The sequence below is a fragment of the Cibotium barometz genome, chromosome 21 (assembly GCF_041138505.1).
Source record: "Cibotium barometz isolate CiBa-2024 chromosome 21, ASM4113850v1, whole genome shotgun sequence".
Classification (NCBI taxonomy): domain Eukaryota; kingdom Viridiplantae; phylum Streptophyta; class Polypodiopsida; order Cyatheales; family Cibotiaceae; genus Cibotium; species Cibotium barometz.
In genome coordinates, this window is record NC_141066.1 from 30,977,528 (window position 1) to 31,004,648 (window position 27,121).

Here is a 27,121-nt window from a genome sequence, read left to right on the forward strand (position 1 = left end):
TGCGCATAGGAGTGCCATCTGTCCGGGCAGGTGATAGGTGTGGGAGGGCGATGTTCTCAAAGTTTCCTCCATGCCTCTTTGCAGTTCGGCGCCCAAGAAAAGTCGGTATAACTCATCCTCTTTCCGAGCATAGAACTCCCGTTTTTTGTGTTGGGTGAGTTGTTGAGAAATCCGTTGCACTTGGCGCTTCTTGATTTGCCCAATCCGTACCTCATGCTTAAGATGGGAGCGTGTGGCCCAACATTCGTCATCATACCAACAGTTATGTGGCATGGAACCGCAAGGTGGCTTGGCGGTAGACCGCAGCGCAGATGAAAGAAGCAGTGGCGGATGTGTGGAGTATGGTTGTGAGCTATGCTGTGAGGGTGGATAGGGGGACAGTAGGTTCCACATCTTGGAGTTGGCGGTAGATGTGGTTGGAGCAAACAAGGTCAAGCTCGTGATCAAAAAGGACTTGAGTGTAATGTGAGATGAGGGGTGGTGGTGGAGGGACGGGTGGTGTGCAAGTAAGAGTGAAAGAGAGGTAGGCATGGTCAGCTTCAAAAGGGGGTGGTGGAATGGAGAAGTCGGGGAGAAGGTGTGCTAAAGCCGGAGATCCCATAAGGTAGTCCACAGTGCTAGTACCTCCCGAGTGAGAGAAGGAGGTGAGGGCGCCAGAGGAGGGCGATCGAGACATCCTGTTATAGATAACGAGACCATGTGCAGCTCCTAGCTCTAAGAAATATCTCCCATACAGTGTGACCTCCTCACGGTCCTGTGATGATCGCTGCAGCCGTGTGTCAGAGACGTCCAGCTCCTGTAGTCTGATAGGGCCGTCTAGATCGAGTAGTGGGACCTGTTGACATCCCATCCTGGCGTTGAAATCCCCGAGCAGGAGGACTTCCCCCAACTGTGAGAACGCCATGATATCCCCATCTGATGGTAAGTAGGTTATGCTGCGCGGCATAAGGGGAGTGGCGTGGTGCAAAATAACACACAGCAATGTGGATGACTTTGTCACTGCTAAATTGTAGCCGCACCCAAAGATATTGTGCATCCTCATCCTTCTGGACGATGGTGAGAATCTGTTAGAGATGGGATCTAAAAAGGACAGCTACCCTCCCAAAGCCACGTACTCCTCTTGATGTGCGGGTCTCGCCTCGAAAAGCTGACTCCCACTCATACCCGGCTATGTATGGTAAGCCCCTCTCAGGGCTCTGATGAGTCTCTGTATAAAAAATGACATCCCTGCCTGTGAGAGTCTCGCTAAAGCCTCCTGGATTCGACCACAGCATGCCATTGCAGTTCCATACTGCCAACCTTACGTGTTTGGTCTCATAGTCCCTGCGTCCCTATTTGGTACGGCACTTAGTGATAATGACTCTACCATCTCTGTACTTGCCTGCTCTGTGGGCCTCATGAACAGTCATCATCGCCTGACGCCGGTGTGCCACCTGTGCTGGAGTGAGATCATCTCCCATGTACACCTGTGTTCCCTTGAGGGCAGCCCACCTATCTAAGAAGGCCTTTCTGAGAGAGAGACAGAAAGATATATTAAGTGTCTAGTAAAGACCCAATGGGCCTATGAGACCAAAGTGATACAATTATGTCCATAGCATATCTCATCATGGAATGGAAAATAAAACAGAAACAAAACATAAGCATAGCTATCTCATTGGGGTGATACAAAACTGTTCATGGAAACTCATCATGGAATACTAAGAACATAGAAACATGAGAGCAGCATCAGCTCCCAGTAGATGGTATACCACTCTCCAAAATATCAAGCATGGGGCTAATGAGTATGGCCGAGAGGTCTCCCTCAGTTGTGTCACGACTCACGTGGAAAGGTAGCTCAATGGCGGTAGAGCATATCCTGGATCTGGAGCTGATGATGGTATTGTGGCTAACGGCCGCGGGCGTTGGGCACGTTGGAGTGCAGAGGCCCGGTCCGAGGTAACTCCTCTCAGGCAGGGTAGGTCCGTAGCAACTCGAGGAGGGTGCACGAGATCCAGTATATCGGTGTCCTCCATCGAGAGAGAGAGAAATGAAATGAAATGAAATGTTATATTAACGTCTTCAAAAGGCCAAAGTGACCTATGAGACCAAGGTTACAACCATGTGACATCTGATACACTGTCTCTGGAAAAGAAAAGAAAGAACTGAAGGTAAGTATCTAGCCCTACAATAAATCAGTAGGGAGCATCCCGAAGCAGCAACTAGGGAGAGTGGGAAGCTAATGCTACTAGTGAAAATGGGGTACATGAGTACATGGATACATGAATACATGAATATGGGGGAGTACAAAAGTGACAGTGAGTACAACAGTATATGGGAGTGGTAATCATCCTAGGAGTTCTAGCATGGGTCTCTGCCGGATGGCCTGGATATCTGCCATAGTGAGATGCTTGGTTGGACGAGCCGGATGCCTCGCAATGATGCTCTGCATCCTCCGGTGTAGGCACTGTCTCCGATGTGAGGATCCGCGAACCCTCGGGTGTCTCGATCTGCCCAACTGGATAGCTCTCTCAACTAGAGTCCCACAGGGTGCCTGTTGCTGGGCTGTCGGCTGTGTCCTCCTGGATAGTCCCCCTAAAGAAGTTAGTAACCTGTCTCTGTGTGGACTCCCTGCCAGTCGGGCGTTTGCTCCTGATAATGGACTCTCTGAGCCTGCGGATCTCCAAGAGATAAAAACCCAAGCATCTCTGATCACAATAGTTCATGACTCTAGCCAGTGGTCCAAATCCCTCTCTGAAAAGGCAATGGTAGCGCCCTCGAATCTCATAGTATGCTGTGCAGCAACAGATGTAGTGTTCCTCCGTCTCTGGTTCTGTCCGACAAATCGGACAAATCCTGTCCCTTAGAGGTATGCCTCTAAATCTGCCTGTCTCTATCTCTAACTGATGTGAAGAGGTGCGGATCTACCCAGTGGCGCACCTCAATCCATGAGACAGAAGGGTATCCATGTAGCTCGGTCTAAGTATAAAGCCATCCTCTGGTGCGGTGAAGGTCTCTATAGAAAGCCATCTTCGTCCCCAACTCCTGTGAGGGCTCTAGCCATGTCCTCCTAGTGTCCAACTGAATGAGGTCCTGTGTGATGACTCTACTAATTTTAGAATGTGTCAAGGTGAGAGAGGGTGCCTCCAGAGAGTACTGGAAGGGTGGAAGTCTGTCTAAACTGAATCCATGGAGCTCAAACCAGGATGCTATCTGCGCATACCAACATGAAGTGTCTCCCTCCATGGCTAGCTGATGAGAGGACTCTAAAGCAAGTCGTGCATACCAGTGTTGGGGAAGCTCCCAAGTGCTATGAATGAACGACACTGATCTGGCAAGAGCCTCGACTACGATCGGTGGTGCTCCCATCTCGGCCCTGATAATCTCATGGGGTACCGAGGTCTTAGCCCGAATCATCCTGGAGATCATGGACACAAGTGGTCTCTCCATCGATCTCCATCCATCGTATGTGCATCCTGATCGATTGTGACGATCTAGGCTAGGCCCCCAGATGTGTACTCCATATAGCATCGCCGATGAGACCAGCATGTCAAAAAGCCACAGCTTAGTGCGTGGCTCCTGAAACTGTACCTCTGAGCAATTCCTCCCTTGATCTCCTAGTGCTGCATATCCTCTAGTCAGTCTGGCCTCTTCTGCCCCCCTCATGGAAAATGTGGGCCCAGTGAACGCCACTTCAAGAAATGTGTATGAGTCAACATACTCCATTGTCTCCTGCCCAGATGTGAAAATAGGTGCTGATCTCCAGACCCACTGAGCTGTAGTATTAAACACCATAACCTTGGTCTTACCAAGGTTAAGTGAGAGACAACTATCCTGTGCATAAGCATGTAAAGTATCCAAGTGCCTCTGCATACCCTCTGGTGAGTCTGCTATAAGCACAATATCATCAGCATATAAGATCAGAGGTACACAAGTGCCAGCCAACTGGGCTTCTCTGTCCCCTCATGTCCCAATATAATCAGAGATCTCATCAATGTATAGTCCAAATAGAGTCGGAGAGAGCGGGCAGTCCTGTTTCGCCCCTATAGTGGAGTGTACTGGATGGGAGAGACCCTTTGAAGTCCGCACCTGCCCAACTACTGTCTCATAAAGTGCCATAATACCTCAAATGAGCTCACATGGAACCCCCAAGTCTTGCAGCCTGCGCATCAGTCTAGCTCTAGGCAGTGTGTCAAAGGCCTTGCGGAAATCCACAAAGCCACAGTAGATCCTCCTCCCATGTGCTCTGCCCTCCTCAATGATAGCCCTGAGGGTAAAGATATGATCCAAAGTAGAGAATCTCCTCTTGTTGAAACCGGCTTGTCCCTGAGCTCCGACCCCTTGTCTCTTTGCCCATCTGCTCAACACCTGTTCAAAAATAGAGGCATATAGCTTGGCCAGCGAGTTACCAATCATAATGGTGCGTTAGTTAGTCGGCAGGGTCGGATCTCCAGACTTGAGCACCGACACAATCGTGGAAGTACTCCAAGTCCCAAGAAACCCCTCACACATGGCTCTATTAAACATGAGAGCTAGCAAGTATGTAATCATATCTCTAGCATGTATGAAATGCTTGGCTACAATGCCGTCATGATCCTGTGCCCTCCCTGTATGCAATCATTTGATGGCCCTCCTCACCATCTCTGCTGTGAAGAAGGTAGAAGTGGGTGGACAGGGCTCTGGAGGGCTCGGTAGTGGTGGTTGCTCTGGTACTGTGTAGAGGGAGGCTGCATACTCGCCCCATGTATCTGGAGAGGTAGTGGCCGGAGGCGGGGGGTGCTCTCTAAGAAATCTCCAGGCCTCCCGAGAATCCTGACTCAAAAACAGTTGATACATGTCTCTCTCCAACCGAGCTAAGAATGCTCTCTTCTTCCGCCGAATGAGGCGTCGGAAGATGATGCGTGACTGTCTATATGTAGTAACACCTGTGGCCACCTCTCTCTGTAGCTGGGCTTTGAGCTCCCTACAGTCATCATCATACCAATTATTCTGAGGCATGCTCCCAGGACGTGGTCGTACTGTGGGCTACATGTGTGGGAAGGCCGTCGCTGCAGCAGTATGTAAAGCCTTTGTCAGGATCTGTGTGAGCTCTGCTAATGGCCTCTGTGGATCTTGTGCACTCAACAAGCTATAGATCTGGTACATGAGCAGAGAGCTCTCATATCACCCTAATACATCCCTCATGGGCCGCTATGACATGGTGCTCAAGGTGGTAAAACTGAGCTAGCGAGAGAAGGTCGTGCGATGATGGGAGATGATGGCCCGGATCGTCCTGTGGTTGCGTGGCCGTGGGCGATGGCCATGGGGTCTGGGGCGTTGAGCTCTGCATAACTCAGTGGCTCTTTCTAGTGTCACACCTCTCGGCCGAGCTCCTACACTAGCTTGTGGTCTGGGTATGATGGGTGGATCGGCCCTCGGAGTGTTGGTATGGAAGAAGTCGGTGAGAGCTCTCTGTGCTGGTCCTCGAGCAAGTACAGCTGATTTGGATCTCACTAAGGACTCCCTGTGTCTACGGAGCTGTAGAAGAAGTCCCAGGCATCTCTGATTCGGGAAGTCCATGATCCTGGAAAGTGGTCCGAACCCAGCTCGGAAGAGGCGGTGGAACCTCCCCGGAATCTCATAGTAAACAGGGCATCGGCATATGTAATTGTCCTCTGTCTCGGACTCTGTGTGACAGAGCTGGCATATCCTGTCCTCTGGTGTGGCTGCCCTAGGCCCATATCTGGCATTCTCCTCTCTCAGCTGGTGGGAAGAGGTGCGGATCTGGCGGATCGCACATCTCACCCCAAAGGATAGGTGTATGTCCATGTAGCGTGGACGGATGATGAACCCAACCTCTGTTAGGCATAGGAGGCGATCTCTGTAGAATGCCATCTTCGTCCCTAGTGGACGACTAGGTGAACTCCATGTCCTCTGAGTATCCAATCTAACAATGTCCTTCCTGATAACCCTGTTCCGCTCTGTGGGGCTGAGAGCAAATGACGGGGCCTCTATGCTGTATTGGAAGGGGGGGGAGAGAAATGAAATGAAATGCTATATTAATGTCTTCTAAAGGCCAAAGTGACCTATGAGACCAAAGTTACAACCATGTGACATCTGATACACTGTCTGGAAAAGAAAAGAAAGAACTGAAGGTAAGTAATCTAGCCCCACAATACATCAGTAGGGGGCATCCGGAAGCAGCAACTAGGGAGAGTGGGAAGCTAATGCTACTAGTCAAAATGGGGTACATGAGTACATGGATACATGAATACATGAATATGGGGGAGTACAAAAGTGACAGTGAGTACAACAGTATATGGCTGGAGTCATAATCATCCTAGGAGCTCTAGCATGGGTCTCTGCCGGATGGCCTGGATATCTGCCATAGTGAGATGCCTGGTCGGACGAGCCCGATGCCTCGCAATGATGCTCTGAATCCTCCGGTGTAGGCACCGTCTCCGATGTGAGGATCCGCGAACCCTCGGGCGTCTAGATCTGCCCAACTGGATAGCTCTCTCAACTAGAGTCCCACGGGGTGCCCACTGCTGGGCTGTCGGCTGTGTGTCCTCCCGGGTAGTCCCTCTAAAGAAGTCAGTAATCTGTCTCTGTGTGGACTCCCTGCCAGTCGGGCGTCTTCTCCTGATAATGGACTCTTTGAGCCTGCGGATCTCTAGGAGATAAAAACCCAAGCATCGCTGATCACAATAGCCCATTCTCTGAAAAGCCAATGGTAGCGCCCTCGAATCTCATAATATGTTGTGCAACGACAGATGTAGTGCTCCTCAGTCTCTGGCTCTATCCAACAAATTTGACAAATCCTATCCCCTGGAGGTATGCCTCTAAATCTGCCTGTCTCTATCTCTAACTGATGTGAAGAGGTGCGGATCTGCCCAATTGCGCACCTCAATCCATGAGACAGATGGGTATCCATGTAGCTTGGTCTAAGTATAAAGCCATCCTCAGTGGTGCGGAGAAGATGGTCTCTATAGAAAGCCATCTTCGTCCCCACTCCTGTGAGGGCTCTAGCCATGTCCTCCTAGTGTCCAACTGAATGAGGTCCTGTCTGATGACTCTAGTAATCTCAGAATGTGTCAAGGTGAGAGAGGGTGCCTCCAAAGAGTACTGGAAGGGTGGAAGTCTGTCTAAACTAAACCTGTGGAGATCAAACCAGGATGCTATTTGCGCATACCAACATGAAGTGCATCCAAGCCGCTTGCGAAGGCCCGCCGCACGGCTGAGACAGCATCTACCTCAGCAGGTCATCCATGAGGATCATCTCATGGAATGTACAGGGCCTGGGCGGAGCACATTTTATACGCTATCGAGGTTGCTTGAGGCAGGAGCTTCAGAGATGCCTGGTTGGTGGCAGCATTTCTGAGCCCGGGGAGATCAAAGCCATAGCCACTGCATTTTATAGAGACCTGCTTTCAGCGGAGCCAGCCACTGAGGACAGAGATGCTTGCAGACAGACTGTGTGGGCCCATGTGCAGAGGAGGGTCACAGATCGTATGCGTTCGGTTCTTGGTGCGCCTCTTTCAGAGATTGAGCTTGCCAAGGCCTTGAGGGTCTTGCCGCGACATAGTTGCCCAGGGGAGGACGGACTGACGCCGGCCTTTTTTATCGCTATTGGGACCTTTTGGGGCCAGGCCTCCGCAGGGGCTTTCAGCATGTTTTGGACACTGGGGTGATGCCGCAGAGCTTTTCAGAGGGCTTGATCTATCTTATCCCCAAGGGGGAGGGAGTATCAGATGATATTCGGCATTGGAGGCCTATTACGATCCTCAATACTGTCTACAAGGTCTTAGCAAAGGCCTTGAGTTTGAGGATCCAGCCCTTCCTGGGGGAGTTGATTCATGCTACTCAGACAGGATTTGTCAAGGAGCGCAGTATCCTTGACAACATCTTTACTTTCTGGGAGGCGATGGCCAGAGCTAGATTTCTTGGCGAGGACTTGGTCGTGATGCTTCTCGATTTTGAGAAGGCATACGATAGAGTTGATTGGGGTTTCTTAGAGGGCACTATGCTTCGCCTGGGCTTTGAGCCAGGATGGATCAGAGGGGTGGCGGCTCTGTATTCCACAGCTCGCAGCCAGGTGTTGATTGCAGGAGGACGGGGGCCGAGTTTTGAGCTGACCAGATCAGTCCGTCGGGGGTGTCCCCTCGCCCCCTTTCTTTTTCTCTTCTTTGCGGAGGCTATGAGCATGTATTTGACGGCAGAGGAGGTTGGTTTGAGAGGACTTCAGCTCCCAGTCCGGGGGGAGGACTTGCTTGATGCTGAGTTTGCAGACGACACGAGCTTATTTTTGCATGGCCAAGAGGCCAATCTTCTTCGGGCAGAGCAGTCGCTCCAGGTTTTTAGTGCAGCTTCGGGAGCATTGATCAATTGGCGCAAGACAGTGGCCTTTTGGATCAGTAGTGCTCCCACTCCGGCATGGAGCCCGGACCCCGGTTTAAGATGGATTCCTCCAGGCACAGCAGTGCGGTATTTGGGATGCTAGATTGGCCTAGATTTGTCACCTGAGCAGCAGATTGCCCCGCTTCTTCTGAGCATTCGGAAGAAGCTTTTGTATTGGAGTACAGCTCGACTATCCTTGGCTGGGAGGGTGGTGGTGGCAAATCAGGTGCTGTTAGCGACCATGTGGTACATTACGTCTTGCTGGATCTTCTCGAGCTCTTGCATCAGCCAGGTACAGAGGCTGATCAGGAACTTTCTGTGGTCTGGGCGGGACGGTCAGCCAGCTCGGGCAAAGGTTGCATGGGCAGTTATTACACTTCCGCTAGCTCAGGGAGGTTTGGGCATTATAGATGCAGTCGATCAGAGCAAAGCCTTATTTGGGAAGCTTATTGTTCGGGGGTTGCTTCCAGGCGGCGAGCCTTGGAAAGAGCTCCTCTTGCAGCGGATGCAGGCTCGGGCGCCCCCAGCAGGGGGCACTTGGGCACCAGAGATTCGCTGGATCTTCATAGAGATGAGGAGGACAGGCCTCAGTAGAGGATGGGAGGACAGATTTGCTTTGAGTATCCTGAGAGCTTGGGAGCTGCTGAGACCGGGGCTCTCTCAGCGACCTCCTTCTTGTGTTGAGGAGCGGGCCAGACAGCCGCTCATCTGGAGCCCAGCGGTTCGCACAGAGCAGGGTCATATGCTGGGTTCTCGGCCTCGTTTAGCCTGGGGACCTTTAGCGGCAGGCCCAGCTCGTAGTTTTGGAGACTGGCAGGCCTTCTGCAGTCTCCCAGAGGAGATCCAGGTGGAAAGGCTGAGTCACTTCAGAGGGGGGTTGATTATGAGAGATGATATTTAGGAGGCACTCACAGAGGAGTGGTTCACGCCTCTCGAGCCAGTGACCCCACGGTGGATGGGAGCCTTTACACAGTTGGAGATCCTGATTGCTGTCAGAGCTTGCACTGAGGATGGCAGTTGCCTCTACTTTGAGATGCATGCCTCATCTTCTCCTCCTCAATGGTGGTGTGAATGATTTGATGTTCTTCCCTTTGAGTCTCCTCCCTCACTTCCCTTTGAGAGAGTTGGAGGGGGATAATCTTTTTGGAATATGCTTGCCCGATCCGAAAAAAGCGCTTGTTAGAAATAGCTCACCAAAAAAAATCCCCCCTGGTTGTGATGCTTGTGGAGGCTAATGTGTTATTACTTAGGCTCGCTTGTAGTTCCCCCCCAAAGAAAAGATCCATCTGTTAGAAGAAATTAGAATGTCTGTGTGGGAGTAGACTACAAACCCCTAGTGATGCAAAATGACAAACTAGAAAAAGGTGGGCTTCATCCATGGCTGGATGCTTTCAAAAGAAGGCTGCCGCCATCTCCTTGATTAAGGAAGGGACCTGGGCTCTAAGTAAGGAAGGAAGGGAGGTACCCGGGCTCTAAGTTGTGAAAGAAGGTTGCTTGGTGCTGCTGCATGCTCTTTGAATCATTTGTTAGGTACTTCAGTTGCCCCTGCAGGGTGTGAATGAGTCCATCTAGATAGGGTGAACAATCTCTTTCCCATGATGGCCTCAATGCACTATGGTTGCCAAATACGCCAGGCTACGATGATAGGGATGGTCAGTGTGGGTTGGGGATTCAAGATGCCAGTGGGATTGTTGTAGTAGTGATAGCCGAGGTCTAAAAGTGAGTGAAGCGTGACACCCTCATTGTCCTTGTAGAGGAGTTCCGGCATACCTGCCTCCGTGCTGCCCATGGGATGGTCCAGCAATTGACAATACGGAGGGTCCTTGCGTCTGAAGTGCGAATAAGCACAAGATCCGTCACGAAACTTGTTGAGCCTTTGGGCAATCTCAAAGGCAATGCCAATGGGTCTCTAAAGAGGGAGGGGGCGTGGATTGAGGCCCAGATAGCAGCGGCTTGGGAAGAGTTGAGTTCCATCAAGGAGAGGAGGGTGGAGTACAGATATCATGGTAGGGCTTCCTTCTGGACATAGGCTGGAGATAGAGTCACCAGCGATTTCCTTGAGATCATAGGCCCACACAGGCAGAGGGATGGCTTCCGCGTATTGTGTGGTGAGGATGGATCTATTGTCTGAGGTCTCTGATCCCCCTCAGGTTTGAGCCATTGCCACAGATCCCTTCTTTCTAGATCCCCTCTCTCCACACACAGGTGATGGACGCAAGGGATCGGGTATGGCGGGGGTGGTCCCACCCCACCCATTCTCTGGACCTTCTTGATGACACCCTTTACCTCAGAGGAGCTGGCTGAGGGTCTGTAGGCACTCCCCTGGAGCAAAGCCCTGGGGAGGATGGGGTTCCTGTCTCTTTGTTTCTTCGGTACTAGGATCTCATGGAAGACGGCTCCAAAGTCGCTTTCAATGAGATTATGGCCACGGGGTCGATGCTTGAGATGCTGACTGAGGGTTTGATCCATTTGATTCCCAAGGAGGGTGGAGAAAAATTGTATATTTGGCAGTGGAGACCCATCACCCTCCTAGGAACTGCCTACAAAATCCCAGCCAAAACCATCAGCCAGCGCCTTCAGCCTTTCCACCTTGACTTGATTCATGGAAGGCAGACAGGTCTTGTTCAGGATCAGAGTATCCTGGACAACATCTTCACTTTTTCGGAGGTGACCGCCTCGGCGCTGGAGACCCGTCACCCTGTTAGGGATTGCCTACAAAATCCCAGCCAAAACCATCAGCCAGCGCCTTCAGCCTTTTTGCCCTGACTTGATTCATGGCAGGCAGACAGGTTTTGTTCAGGATCAGAGTATCTTGGACAACATCTTCACTTTTTCAGAGGTGACCACCTCAGCCTGTTTGAGGCATCATGATTTGATAGTTCTCCTCCTTGACTTTGAGAAAGCCTACCACGACAGGGTGGACTAGGCCTTTCTCGAGGGGACTATGTGCCGGTTGGGATTTCGAGTGGAGTGGGTTTGAGGTGTTTGTGGACTCTATTCAGGCTCTCACAGTTGGGTGCTCATCCAGTGGACCCGAGGTGACAGATTCCCTCTAAGTCGTCCAGTCCGGCAAGATTGCCCTCTCACACCTTTCCTGTTCTTGTTTGTAGACGAGGCCATGAGCTGTTTCCTCTCTGCCCAGGAGACCAGTTTATAGGGGTTGTGCCTACCTATCCCCTCACAGGAGGAGTTGCTTGACTCAGAGTTTGCTGATCACAGCAGCATACCTGTCGGGAGATGTAAGGAATCTCCAGATATTTAATGATGTGATAGAGATCTTCTGCCATCCATCCAACGCACATATCAACTAGCACAAGTCTTGTAGGATGGTGTCATCTGGGTCCCTCATTCTACTTTAGCAAATCCCTCCAAGGAGAGTGATGGGTCTCCACTGCCAGATCTTCAACCTGTCACCACCCTCCTTGGGAATCAAGTGAATCAAGTCCTCTGAGAGCCTCTCTAGCATGGCACTTGTAATCATAATCCATGTGTGGATTTTGGATTGGCTCCTTTTTCGCACCCATTTGGAGGCAAGCTGAGGCTTTTCAGTGGATCCCAAGCGGCACTCCTGTTCGTTGTCTTGGATGCTAGGTTGGTATTGACATTTCCCTGGAGCAGCAGCTAGCTCCTCTTCTTTTGAGCATTCGGAGGAAGTTGTTATACTGGAGTTCAGCCAGGCTTTCCTTAGCTGGCCGAGTCGTGGTGGTGAACGAGGTTCTTCTTGCCACCATGTGGTACATTCCTTCTTGTTGGGCCTTCTCCTAGGCATGCATTGGTTGATCTGCAACTTTTTGTGGGCTGGTAGGGATGGGAGGCCCCCACAAGCCAAGGTGGCCTGGAGAGTGATCATTCAGCCTGAATGTTGGGGGGTCCTTGGCATCATCGATCCCTCTATTTAGAGTCAAGCCTTGCTGGCCAAGTGTTGATCCTTCATGGACTCCTTTTGGGTGGTGAACCTTGGAATGACTTTCTCTTAGCCCAGATCTCAGCCTGCACTCCCGTTGTGGGTGGTCCATGCCCCCAGAGTCAGAGATGGATCTTCACAAAGATGCGGGCCCGTGGCTTTAGCTCAGCATTTGAGGACAGATTTGCAGCCAACCTCCTTGGGACCACCCCAGGCCGGCCCTTCAGCACTACTCCCTAGCCTCATCAGAGGCGCGCCTCTGATAGCCCTTGATATGGAACCCTCTAGTCGGATTACCCCCAATGGTCACATGCTGGGTGCGTGATCTTGGGGAGCTTTGAGCATGAGCCCAGCGCAGTCTGTTGGGGATTGGTTACTTTTCAGACAGCTTTCCTCAGAGGCCGAGGTGAGGTGCCTTGCTAGGATACAAGGCATGGACAGACTTGGCCTTGCATCACCCTTCCGACCCCCCCCCCCCCCACGGAGTGGCTTACCCCGATCCAGGACCCCCCTCCCCCGCAGTGGATAGGAGTGTTCGCCATCCCAGACGTGACATACCTTGGCAATGCATGGCGCGCTGACGAGTGTTCAACCTTCCTCACTTATTCTATCGATCTCATGGCAGACTTGTCAGAGTAGAGCCCCCTGCTGCCAAGGATCTCAGCGGATGCACTCTGTAGAGAGTGCGGGTGATTGGTTTCCACGAGCATGGTTGGTACATTGACTCTCCACTAGCCAAGGTGGCCAGAGAGGGATTTTGGCGGTTATGGTTATGGAAGGGCCGCCCGCTCACGCGCCTTCAGTGTACCCAGGAGAGTGGACATAAAAGGATCCCTTTGCTAGAGTGGAGGCTCCCGGCACCCCCTTCTTTGAGTACATAGTACGGCTGGGCTGTAGGATTCAGGTGCCTGAGATTGAGCGCACTCGAGCAAAGCAGCGGGGCGCTTGCAGTCCCAGGGCCTCCCTCCCTCAGTTTCTTTTAGACTTATGGAAGAGGCTCTTGGACAGTTATCGGCTGTGGAGGATTACACCAGAGCCTAGCAGTTAGCACTTGGTTGGCCATCAGAGGCAGATCAGCAGTCTGTTTGAGGTGTGGCCATGTACAGGAGTCCCAGCGTCGTGGCCTTTGGGATTGCCCAAAGGCTTAGCAGGTTTGGTAGATGATTCTCTGCATCTTCACTATGGATTGGGCTCCCCCCTACAGAGTTACTTCGGGCACAGTTGCTTGGGCCACCGAGGCTGAGGCAGCCATGGCATAGGAGGAGGATGGACTGCAGGCTGCTCATCATCGGATCTTGGCAGCTCCAGTTCCGGATCAACCACTTGAGGGCTGATTGGAGGTGTTGGAAACAGATCTGCAGCATAGAATTGGACTCAGCACTAACATGTGACATCAGCGTTCAGGGTGAGAGCAGAGATCACCTTTTAAGTAACATTTTGTACTTTAAAGTCTGTTGTAAACCTTTTCATCAATACATACACAGTAGAGTTTAGGGTTACTTATGTTCGTGCTTGTGTTTCTATTCCGCTACTCTCTCTCTCTCTCTCTCTCTCTCTCTCTCTCTATTTTCTACTCAGTGTCATCTCGGAGTCTTACAATTCTGTTTTTATAACTGTAAGACAATCAATTTATTGTACTTTTTAGTCTCATTTAGTTGTTCTCTTTGATGAGACACCAACTTCAGATGTACTCTCAGTTTTGGTCTCATAGGCCATTATGGCCTCTTAGAGACGTTAATATATCATTTCATTTGTGTGTGTGAGCACACACGCGCACGTGCGTAGAGAGAGAGAGAGAGAGAGGAAATCATGGGGTTTTCGGTCACGAAAGGGCAAGGCTTGAGAGAGAGAGAGAGAGAGAGAGAGAGAGAGTACATTTACATATACGTGCACGGGCACACGTGAATAATCTCTAAAATCGTCTCTAAACGGGATGCCTATTTTTACTAGAGAAATGTTGGATGCAAGTCAAGGAGGGCATTTAGAAAGGCCTGAAGAATTATGGGGGGTTGAAAACCGCCCACTTTTCGAAAAAGATTCGATTGAATACCCTCCAAAATCAGATTCTTTGAACCAAAAGGTAACATAATATTGCTTGTTTTTGCATTTTAAAATTGATTTTATAATGTTGATTTAAAATCCTGAGGTTTACTGTAGATTAAAAGGCTTCACTTGCTGCTAACCACGGAGGAGTCCAACGCGGATGTTCCATCTAATCTAGAAGCAAGGCGTCGGATTACATTTTTTACAAACTCTCTTTTTATGGATATGCCACCGCCTCCAAAAATCCACGACATGTTGTCTTTCAGGTGTTGTTCACACACTCATTGATCAAATAAGAGTGCAAGAACTGACACTATTTACATGCGCACTTTTTTTTTTTTTTGGGGGTGAAACCACTGTTTTATGTTATATTCGAGAACCCTCAAAGTGAGAGACTCTCATTAAAGTACATCTAAAAATCATGGAAAAACACTAGTTACACACACACACACACACACATAAAGCCATACCTACACACATATATAAGTACATATATATATATATCTATATATATGTATATATGTACACCCACACACACTCCTACATACATATGTATGTACATATCTATGTGTACATCTAAAAATCATGGAAAAACACTATTTACACACACACACACACACACACACACACACACACACACACACACACAGCCATACCTACATACATATATATGTACTTATATATATACATATCTATATGTATGTACACACACACATCCCTACATACATATGTATGTACATATATATATATGTGTGTGTGTGTGTGTGTGTGTGTGTGTGAACACACATACATACATACATATGTATATGTGTGTGTGTATATATATATATATATATATATAGTTTTCTTTTGCCTTGAGGGCTTATAGATATGTATATATACACCTACATACCTATATATATACACATATATATACACACACACACACACACACACACACACACATATATATACGTATATATATATACATATATATACGTATATATATACACACTTTCTTTGGACACACACACACACAAGGCGGCCTTCGAGCAACCTTCAATGAGATTATGACCACAGGAGCCATGCCAGAGAGACTTTCAGAGGGTTTGATACATTTGATTCCGAAGGAGGGTGGTGACAGATTGGAGATCCGGCATTGGAGACCCATCACCCTTCTTGGGACCGCCTAGAAGATCTTGGCCAAGGCCATCAGCTGAAGACTTCAGTCTTTCCTCCCTGACTTGATCCATGACACTCATACTACTTTTGTACAGGATCAGAGCATTCTGGATAACATCTTCACCTTTTGGGAGGCAACAATTTTGGCCAAGATGCGGCAGCAGGAACTCATAGTGCTACTCCTAGACTTTGAGAAAGCTTATGATAGGGTTGATTGGAGCTTTCTAGAGGGCATGATGCGTCGGATGGAGTTCCCTGTGGAGTAGATCTGTGGTGTTTCAGAATTGTATTCAGCCTCTCACAGTCAGGTTCTCATTCAAGGAGCTCGAGGCGACAGATTCCCCCTTTCTTGCTTGGTCTAGCAGGGCTATCCTCTGGCACCTTATCTTTTCTTATTCATTGTCGAGGCCATGAATAGTTTTCTCTCAGCTCAGGAGATGGGGGCTCCAGGGATTGCGTCTCCCCCTCCGTGCACAAGAGAAGCTGCTAGACTTAGAGTTAGCAGATAACACAGCAGCAAACCTATCAGAAGATGTGAAGAATCTTCAGAGATTCTCTAAGGTGATCAAGATCTTTTGTTGTGCATCAGGAGCGCAGATCAACTGGCACAAGTCATGTGGTTTCTAGGCAGACTTTGCACCCACCTTGACTTGGCGCCCAGTTGAGGCTTTCTTGTGGATTTCGAGAGGCATCCCAGTTTGTTATCTTGGATGCTCGGTGGGCATCGATATCTCTCTGGAGCAGTAGCTCACCCCTCTTCTTCTGAGCATTCGGAAGAAGCTTTTGTACTAAAGTTCTGTGAGGCTCTCCTTAGCTGATCGAATGGTGGTGGCAAACCAGATCCTTCTTGCCACCATGTGGTACACTACTTCTTGTTGGGCCTTCTCCTCCTGAGCATACATTGGCCAGGTACAACGGTTGATCCAGATGTCCGTACCTGCACGCCATCGATTATAGTACAATTGATTGCCCAAAATAAAAAGATTGAAACAAACAAACTAAATTGTATTGATTGCATTCAAATGTGGGGAAGTCCCAGGTTTATACAACTTGCACCAAGGCATTACAATCCCTTGCATATGGGATAACTCACATACACTTCGTGCTTTCACATGTGCGTACCGATGTGAAACCTACCTCTGTACAGGTTCCCTGACTGTTAAGAGTTCACCGTCCTGGTAAACAAACATGAAAACTAGCACATAACTTCCATACATGTGTATGACCATGAACTACCATAATCCAAGAAACAAAAAATAGCCATGATCAACAACATGAGCAAGAGAAGGTGGAGTCGTGGTTGAGTAATCATGTTACCAAGCCATCTTCTCCCTACTGCACCAAGGTTGGGTCTAACCCTCTACCCCCTTGGCTCCTGGTCTAATGTACCAAGAGCGGCCTCTTGGCTCCTAAACTTCTCAATACACAAATGTTTGACTCTAGCATTATGCCAAACCATTCAATCAACAAAACCATAACACATGGTTGACAAGTTACATGTTTGCATAAAAGTGCACCCAAGATGTGACTTAAAGCACCATCTTTATGTCTAGAAGAGAGTGTTGATGATGTCCACAACATGATTGCTAGGAAGAAGGCTCTGGTGTAGCTCTAAATGGCAACATAAACAAGAGGAGTTGATGTGAAGAAGCTCCAGGTTCGCCCTGGATGGTAACATAAACAGAATGAGGAAGAGCAACAAGAGAAATAGAACAAGTCAAAAGCAAGCTTAAAAGGGAGCGATGGGAGTTCAATTCCTTCCGAGTATAATTGCCAAAAAATTATGCTACATCTGTAGCACAATTGATTGCCCAAAATAAAAAGATTGAAACAAACAAACTAAATTTTATTGATTGTCTTCAAACGTGTCTCCTTTTTATATACTTTTGTAGTAGAACCCTTTCCATTGCTGTCCGTTGCCAATTCTTGTTCATAGCCAAGCCGTTGTCCTCTGCGCCTTTTAGTGGATTGGTCTCGCCTTGGGAATAGCCTTCCTAATTGTAACCTCTATAAGAACGCCCATTATTTTATTTTGGGATATTTTATTTTGGATATGCCTTTTATTTATATCATCTACCACGATTAATGTGATTAATCAAGTTGTGTACGCTGGTATGATGTCTATCAGGATTAATATGTTTAATGAGCTTTGTATCCCAGTATAATATGGTCAAGATTAATGTGTTTAATTAGCTGTTTACATTGACCACTATTATTTTGGATTAAGGCAATGAATATGTGACAAATTATGTGTTAATCATGGGTGGAACATGTGTTGGACCACTATGAGATATTTTGGAAGACATGTGAACACCTTTTATGGTTTCATATTTAGACATCAATATTTTTGCAAGGCCTTATAGGACCTTGTATCTTTGTACATACCAAATAGTGTTTTATACTTTTGAGCCAAAGATTTTATATTGATGTTTGCTATATTTTTGTAGAGCTTGCACGCTTGTAAACTCAAAAGCACTTGCGCTTTGTTTTTGAAACTATCTTTTTGGAAAGTAAGCGATTTTTTTAATATATATAAATATGGGAGAGTGGTACAAGGACCACACTCTAACCAAGGGAGATTCAACCTACTCTTGTGTCTAAGGTGACGTCTACTCTATCTCTTGCTTGTTTATTTAATTTGGTTTATTTAAGATTTATGCTTTCAATTTGTTAAAGTATATGTTATGCTCTAATTTTTTGTATTGAGAAATTAGAGTTTCCTTCTTGAAGTGTCTTAAAGGTCTTGACAGTGGTATTAGAGCTTTGGGGACCACTCAAGGAGAAAGATATTTGAAGAAAAAATCAAAAATCAAGGTCTACAGAATTTGCTTGGTGCAAAGAAGGCCAAAGGTTTAATTTTTGGGAATTACTAAAGTTTCAACAAATTACAAGAGAAATGTCACGAGAAAAAGAAAAGCCTGCAAAAGCTCTAGCAAGGGTACAAGTGCTTGGATAGGATATCATCAAAGATCCAAAGGATAAAGAGAAGAAGATTATAAAAATCTTTGGGTAAAGGTTGGATGGTTTATGGGAATTTTCTGGACCAACGGATGGTTATCTAGATCAAGGGCTTCAAATCCTTGTCACCACTTGTCACTTGCCAAATACCAGCTATAGGAGCAAAACTACCTTTTGTTTTTTTCATCCTCTCCAAAATCTGGCCTTATGGATAGAAAGAGCATGGATTGAAGCTTCATCTCCTAATCTCAGATTTTCTGAAGCTTTCATCTCCCAAGAATCCATATTGGAGGGTGGAGAAAAATTCTCACCAAGTTTTTATCAAAAACTTTATTTGGTTCTCAATTTTTCTCCGCGTTGATTTAATTTCTCTCTCTTTCTTTTTCGCAAATTGGCCGCCCTAATTACCTCTTTGTTTGCTCAAAATCGCCTTGACTTGCGCCATAGCGTATGTTGAAGTCAAAAAATCGCCTTGAACCGTATATGCTAGCTAGCTTGTATTCCATGCTTATTCTGTATGCATAAGAAGACTAAGAACAATGCTACAAACAACGAACAATTGCTACCACTAGGAAATAGACATCTGTCCTCGGATAACTAAATGCCTCCTCTTGGTTCAAAGATGAAACACTATGACATCCACTTCTTAACTTAAAGTCCTCTAGGATCAAACGATCAAAGCATAATTAAAGAAGGCGCCAAAATTAGAGGGAGAAATCGGCGGGCATCCCTAAAAGGAAAGAGAATGAATTAAAAAAAATGCATTTGATGCTTATGATGCCATACTTGGATGCGGATTCAAAGAAATATAGGAGGGTGGATATAGAAGACAACACATTTTCTTCAATAGTGGTGGCATGGCTTATGTCAGATGTTTTATGCTTTGGGTTGACAACTTGTTCTATTGTTCTAGGATATGTTATGATGCAAGCAAGACCATCTAGCAAACCTTTTGATCCTGGAGGTCCAGTAGAGATTTGTGGTGCTATTAGTGTGAATTGGTAGATGCTTTTGTTTGTGCTTTGGCTTTATGATTTTGGAGTACTTGGTGGATATCTACAGGTTCTCTTAACTTATTGTTCAAGCATGTGTTGGAGCTTGGTCTTTGATCCAGGTGGTGCAGGTTGTCTTCTATTGATTTATGTTGGCCGGCCCTGTCACCCAGGTTCTTTGCTGCTTTCTGGCCGCTATCGCGAATCGCTCTCTCCCCCCTCTCTCCTCTCCTTGCGCAATAGCCATCCGCCTAGCGCAAGGAGTCAGTCAGCGGGGGTGGCCATTACAGAGGCGAGCACTTGTAGCTCTGCAGGAGGAAGGAGTCGACTATCGTTTTTTTTATTATATCTTTTTTCGTTTTCCACCTTAATTCTCCTCTTGCGCAAACAGACGAACATCCTTTTTTTTTTTTGGCTATTCGTTGAGCAATTAGTATCAAACCTTTGTTTTAAGATTTTGTTACAAGCTTTCGTATTTAAGCTTTAAAGCTTTAAAAAGCTTTGTGTTAAAAGCCATATACGATTACGCTTATAACAAAGGCTCAAGCCCTTACCCAAAAGCTTATAATTCAAGCTTTTTAAAAATTGCAAGCTTGAATCCCCTCTCGCATCTTAATACAAAAGTTCAAAAAATAAAAAAACACAAATCAAGTGTTTTTTAAAATTTGCAAGCTTCTACCTTCTCTCACACACCTTACTACCAAAACAAGAAGAAGTTTTCGGTAATCAATAACAAAATTTTGAAAAATTCTATGGCCGTCTTAAGCTTTCGAGAGTTGTTTTTCAAGAGTAACAATTATTTAACCACAACACCAACAATTTCAATTACACTCAGCTTCAAAATTCTATCGGCACACCAAGCGGGATGGCAAAGCTTTTATTAAAAGCGGGAATTAGATTAAATCAAGGCTCTCAACAACAATACGGACTTCTTCGACACTTCTTCCAAAGGGCTATATCCAAAGTGCTACATCTCTAGTAAAGCAAGAGTATCAAGAGCTACATCAAAAGTTTTTCTCGAAGGATGATGACTTTTCTCTCGAGCAAGAGAGTAATTTCGAATATTTTCAATGATCCAAGTATGCGTAAACCTATTGAAAATAAAGTTTCACCTCATAATAATAATAAAAATTATTAATGAAATAAAAAGCATAAATTAAGCACAAGGAAGTAACATATTCTAAAATTAGGACCTTTCAACATTATACAAGAAGAATATCTTATACCTAAGTCTATTATCATAGTTGTCAAGTATGAAACGAAGGTACGAAAAAAATTTAGAGATGCAAAGCCTAGAGAAGTTGTAACTTGTCATAAGCTAGAAAAAAGTTGAAACACTAGTACAAAGACTCAAGTGACAAGAGTCATGAACAATGGATATTGACCATGCCATAAATAAGAGTCGTGGCCCATGGCCTTCAATAGAAAATACAAAAAAGTGTGTTGTGACTAATCACAACACTAAGTACAAAAATGTGTAGAGTTTAGAGTCTAGAGTCTAGAGTCTAGACTCTAGTCGTCCTCCTGAGAGAAATCACTAGGGGAAGGAATGCCCTTGCTAGAGGTGCTCCCATCATCAGAGGCCAACCCAAAACTTGGGCTCTCCGATGCCTGCAATAGGAGCATTATCTTCTTCAGCAAAAGGTGCTAAAGTGCTCCTCGAAGTCGAGCTAGAGCCACGCCTCGCATATGTAGCCACCACGGTCGAACTCGGGCGTCGAATAGTGCATGCGCGGCCTCCTACTCGTGTGCCACCTCTAGCTGCACGACCTCTACGAGTACGAGAAATTCGATGGTCAATCTTCTTTAGCTCTAGCCTTCTTGTAGAGATCAGCATATATGGCCTCCTCATCTGGATCTCGCTCCTTGTGGACCACTATGAACTTGAACTCGTCGACATTCACCTGAAAGCAAAGTTCAAACATTTATAAATTATTAGTCGTGCACGACTTGTCATTCATGGCATGCTATAGCCTATGAATTATCATTAATGAGTCGAACTTTGAACTCTGGAGATCTCTATCTGTTTGGAGATCTCTATGTCATGCATCTTCTCCACCATGCGCATGTTAGCACGGTAATATACAAGCCGCTCTAACTGCATGGTGTTGAGATGGTTTCGTATCTTTTTGTGTATGACCGAGTAGGAACTGCAGTTTCTGTCACATGTCCCAACATACATGCCCCCAAAAAGCAATTCTATGAAAAAATAAGAGTTAAAAATTAGAATGTAAGAACTAGTTAGTAGTTACTACTCTAGAGTATATACTATAAACATTAAAGTGAAAAGTCTTAAATATTCAATAGTCACCTGTAAACAAGACTCTCAAAGCCATTTTTTGTATGTGAGTCGTTTGATAACCAAATGACTCCCATCAAAAAAGTGGTTGGACTATTGACTCCCTACTCGAGCAAAGTGGGTTCATGAAAGCGGCTCCCCTGTGATCATTATACCGAATGAGCTCTTGGAGGAAGTCTCTTTGCTCGTGGACGAGACGTATCCTTGGCAAGTAGGCATCCCGATCGGAAAGTAGCTCCGCATCGGCGAAGAGCCTTGGTACTTTGTAGGCGGGATGCAACAAGGTGGCAAGACCATGGATAGGTCTATGCATCCATCGCCACTTCCTCTCCACAAGCGCCACAATCGAATCACGTCGTGGAGTGGGTGGAGGATTAGTGGGATCCCTAGAATACAAAAAGACCACTTTAAGGATAAGCCTTTAAGGAACGAGAAAGCGATGTAAAAACGAGATTTGAAAACATTGGTTCACCTAATCCCCGCCATAGGAATGTCGGACTTTTTGTCATCAAGCACGGTGGTCTCATGAATCTCCGCTAGAGCCTCTCACATGAAGTGGGTGAGTAGCCTCAATGTGGAGGCCCTCCATGTCGGCCATGCGCAAAACCCTATACAAGGGAGTCACCACAATGACAATGGCACGCACCTTGCGCCAAAAGGACTCCCTCATGCATAGCCGTTGTTCGGCTCAGGCCTCGTCTGCACTATTCACTATCTCCTCTCTTAGCCATGTGACGAAATCCGGGGAGGCCACGGTCATCTGGAGCTTCGGTTACACGTCATATAGCCGCTCCAAGAGAAGCCACATGTAGGCAAACCGCATGGAAGAGGGCTTCTTAAGCTCCAAGTTGCTTTGCCCGTGAAATATAGCGAGCACCTTTACCTTCTTTGTGAAGAAATTCACAATGGATAGGCCTTGTGCAACCACCCTCTTCACCCACTCTAGCTTCCCCACATCCACCATGAGTAGGTCTAGACAATGGGAGGCAAAAGGAGTCCATACAATGGATGGGAACTCCGCCTCTACCAAGCGTCCCATTTTGCGGCAATTGGATGACTTAAATGACATTTTCATGTCCAACCTACATGTAACACAATGGCAAATGTAATGACATTCTTAGAAGCTTGAACATAGATACTAGAGAGTTGAGACTTGAGAGTTAAAACTTAAATCACGATTCACAATGCACATGTGACATAGTACATACCTCTATGATGGCTTGCCGGATATGACGATAGATAAAGTTCCCCGATGTTTTTTGTCCCAGCTTTCCGGTATGCACGGCGCGTAAGAAGTATGTGACGAGAGCGCATGAAACAAGGATATTCATTATACCTCTCTTCTTCCGATCACTATTTGAAAAAAGAAAATGTTTTGCTTTCGTTTCGTCTTGTTTCATTACGTGCTCTATATTTGGTTGGTGCGGTACGCATTCGGCAGACAACTATGTCTATCATTAACTAGGATACCATCACTACATGCACTGGCAACACTTATATCAAATATCTTGAATCATCCTATTGAAGATTCCAAATGGATGTCAGAAAAGTTTTTCTGTTCATACCAAAATCTCATCCACTCATATCATCCATACAGTTGAGGTCAATTACAACCCGAGCAAGAGGAAATGTAACCTCTGTGTGGGAATGTCCATTAGTTTATTTCGAGATATTTTATTTTGGATGTCTTTTATTTATATCATCTACTAAGATTAATGTATTTAATCAAGCTGTGTGCATTGGTATGATATGGTGAGGATTAATGTATTTAATCAGCTATGTGTATTGACTAATATTATTTTGGATGAAGGCAATGAATGAGTGACGGATTATGTGTTAATCACGGGTGGAACATGTGTTTGACCACTATGAGATATTTGGAAGACATGTGAACACTTTTTATGGTTTCATATTTAGGCATCAATATTTTTGTAAGCCTAAGGCCTCATATCTTTATATATACCAAATAGGATTTTATATTTTTGGTAGACCCAAGAATGTATATTAATGCTTACTATATTTTTGTAACGCTTGCGCGCTCATAAACTCAAAAGCATTTTTGCTTTGTTTTTGGAATTATCTTTTAGGAAAACAAGCGCTTTTTCTAATACATATAAATACAGGAGAGTGGTACAAGACCCACACTCTACCTAGAGAAGATTCAACCTGCTCTTGTGTCTATTGTGATCTCTACTCTTTCTCCCTTGTTTATTTAATTTGGTTTATTTAAGGTTTATGCTTTCAATTTGTGCAAGTATATGCTATGCTCTAATTTTTTGTGTTGAAAAATTAGAGTTTCTTTCTCTAAGTGTCTTAAAGGTTCTGACACCTACCCTTCTCTTCGTCTTTAACAAGGTCCAATTATCATCTACTATACAACTTCATCTTTTTCCATGGACACCCATGAACAAGTCTTTCTTGAGAAAGTATACACCCGCGGGTGTATCATTTCAAGTGGTGAAGATTCTAAAAGGCCAAAGGAATCATCTCCTGCATTGTCTCACCATGATAATCCGGATACACAATACGTAAATGATGTTTTGCACAAGAACTTGCAGGAAAACTAGATTGCGTGGGACAAATCTAAACCTACAATTAAATACAAAATCTCGGTGCAATTAATTTTGCCAAAAGTAAAGAAGCTTTGAAGAGTGCTACCATCTTATTTTTCCTTGGGAAAATGCCATTAGGAAATGATGTTGCAGGATGGTTAAATGCTTTGTTGATGGTTTGTATTATGTGGCGCATGGCTTTTTTGAAGTGGTTCTTTTGGGAAGCAACATACAAACAACCGTTGGAACAATCACCATTGTTTTATGGTAGGCAAATGGTCCATGTGCTTCCACTAAGGATTGCTGATGGTAAAAATTTGGCAAAAAGAAAAATTACTACTACTAAATGCCCAAGGTGTTCATGCTCTAGACCATCGAACACTTGCCATAGCACTATAGTGACACCCAGGATTTCTTGCATGCTAACAAGAATGGCTGCATTTTTTAAATGGACGAGATTTTGGGCTCTCTGGTCACTTTGGACTACATGCAATCAACTGGCTTTCCAGTCACCCCAGGTTGACAAGTATTACTACTTCTGTCAATCATTGCGTCCGTCCTTATATGACTGCCATCAGCTTCAACAACTAGATCAGATACATCTAGATTTGTTTTTTCACTGATTTTAGTTTTGTGAATTCATGAGAAACGCTCTCACACTGAGGATGCTTTTCTTTGTTGATAAAGTAATAGAACAATGGTTTTATCCTTTTAAAAAAATGTGTGTTTGTGTGTGTGTGTGTGTGTTGTATGTATACATATATGCGTGTCTATGTGAGGGTGCACACACACACACACACACACACTTTTTTTAGTGAGAATAAAGCTTCTATTATGGAAAACAAAAACTACAAGGAGTTAACTCAAGGTGGGATTAACTTAGAAGCATTGGAAAAACAGCTCAAACTGGGCACGAGAAATCTGCTCCATTCGAAGGCTGTCATGGAGCGATTGTCTAAGATGCACTTTGAAAAGGGATAAGGATCAAAGTCTAGCTGATCGAACATGGTAGTATCAAGAATTTGCCATATTGTCCAAAGTGTCCAAAATCTAACCCAAGAAAAGAACATAGCATTATCCTATAAAATCGGATTGCCCACACCAAAAGGCCAGAAGTTCTTGGAGCATCTTCTACGAGGGAAGCGGGCAGCCAGATCATGAGCTAGACGTGCCAAGAACTGCCTGGAATAAGTGCAATGCCATAATAGATGTGGCACAGTCTCAATGTGACTACGACATCTACAACATCTGTTAGATGCGAAACCACGTTTCATAAGAATATTAGAAACGGGCAACGTTCCAATCAAACATCTCCACAAAAACAATCTTTGTTTGAGTGGAAGACCATCTTCACAAAGAAAAGAGATGTGGAATAGATTTGCTACCTACCCATGGTTGTCAAATGCTTTCATTCGCGGTGATTTCAATAACTCTCTCTCTCTCTCTCTCACACACACACACACACACATATAGATATATGTATACATACACATACAATCACGCGCACACATACACGTATATACACATACAGACAGACAGTCATATATACACACACATACATAGACAGATAATACGCACACATGCACATACACAGGCACACATACATACACCAATATATATATATATACACACATACACATGTACATGCATACACATACTTACACATAATTACATATATATACATATAGAGATAAACATTCACCTACATACACATATATGGGCAGATCTGCATACATGTACGTTCATATATATACATAGATATACAGACATGTACATACACTTTTTTTTTTTGGTAATATCCAGTGCAGTATATTTATATGCTCATAAATTTACATACACATATATACATACATATACATACACACGTATATGGGCAGATTTGCATACATGTACGTTCATATATATACACAGATATACATACATGTACATGCACATATACACATATATACATACATATACATACACACATATACATAGATATACATACACATATATAGAGATACGTAAATAGATGCATATATATATAGCCTCTAGGCCAAGGGCCCACTAAGTTTGCATGTTTTGATATCTTGGCACTTGGCAGTGTTCTAACTCCTTACGATGATGAAGAAGTTGTGTACACACAAAAAGGGCTAAATTTAGATAATGAAGATGGTGTTTCTATTTTCTACTACCTACAGAAAATCTACCCAGGTATTTCATTATGTACGGCCGATCAATTTGGATATGCTTAACTATCCTAATTGGATTTGATTAAATTTTTTATTCGAGAGCTTGAGACCTTAAATCTCACTGATGATGCAGAAGCCCATGTATTTTTTGAGCAGACGAATGGAAGAACTTTTTGGAGCGGACAAAGTATCGTGAATTGGACGTGTGGGACAGCGGGAAGGCAGCTACTGATGTGTGTAAATGGGCCTCCTATCGTGCACAGACACTGACCAGAACAGGTAAACTCTCGAATGGTTGAATTTGTGATACCCTATGGCTCATTTAAGAGCATAGATATAACTTGATCATCCTCTTTGGATATGATTGGACTTCCACAACAGGACACACAAACACATCTAAGACTTCTAGGATGGCCAAAACGTCTTTGTAATGTCTTGTTAGACTGTATATATACCCTTGGCATCCTATTGAGTCTTAACAGATGATCCGATTTGTGACGCCACACACATGCACACATTTAAGAATTCTATACTCCTTGTAATGTCTTGTTGGGTGGTGTATATATTACTTTGACATCCTCTTTAACACTCTACTTTTGATCAGTGAGGGGTATGATGTACTATCGGAAAGCTATTGAGCTGCAAACTTTTTTTGAGATGGCTCAGGCGACAGGTGAGTTACTCATGTA

General features: G+C 45.4%; 1 protein-coding gene and 1 pseudogene across 5 annotated transcripts in view; one reads left to right on the top strand and one right to left on the bottom strand.

The window, feature by feature from the left end:
* LOC147627069 (callose synthase 3-like) overlaps positions 1–27,121 on the top strand; it is a 117,083-nt gene that overhangs the window by 85,274 nt on the left and 4,688 nt on the right. For all 5 annotated transcript variants that reach the window (XM_086815630.1, XM_086815635.1, XM_086815632.1 and 2 more), the window contains 5 exons: positions 14,207–14,336; positions 14,414–14,565; positions 26,345–26,454; positions 26,589–26,711; positions 27,037–27,105. In XM_086815630.1, coding sequence (XP_086671756.1) covers positions 14,207–14,336; positions 14,414–14,565; positions 26,345–26,454; positions 26,589–26,711; positions 27,037–27,105 — 584 coding nt within the window. The remainder of the gene's footprint in view (positions 1–14,206; positions 14,337–14,413; positions 14,566–26,344; positions 26,455–26,588; positions 26,712–27,036; positions 27,106–27,121) is intronic.
* LOC147627071 (uncharacterized) lies at positions 2,289–3,943 on the bottom strand (annotated as a pseudogene).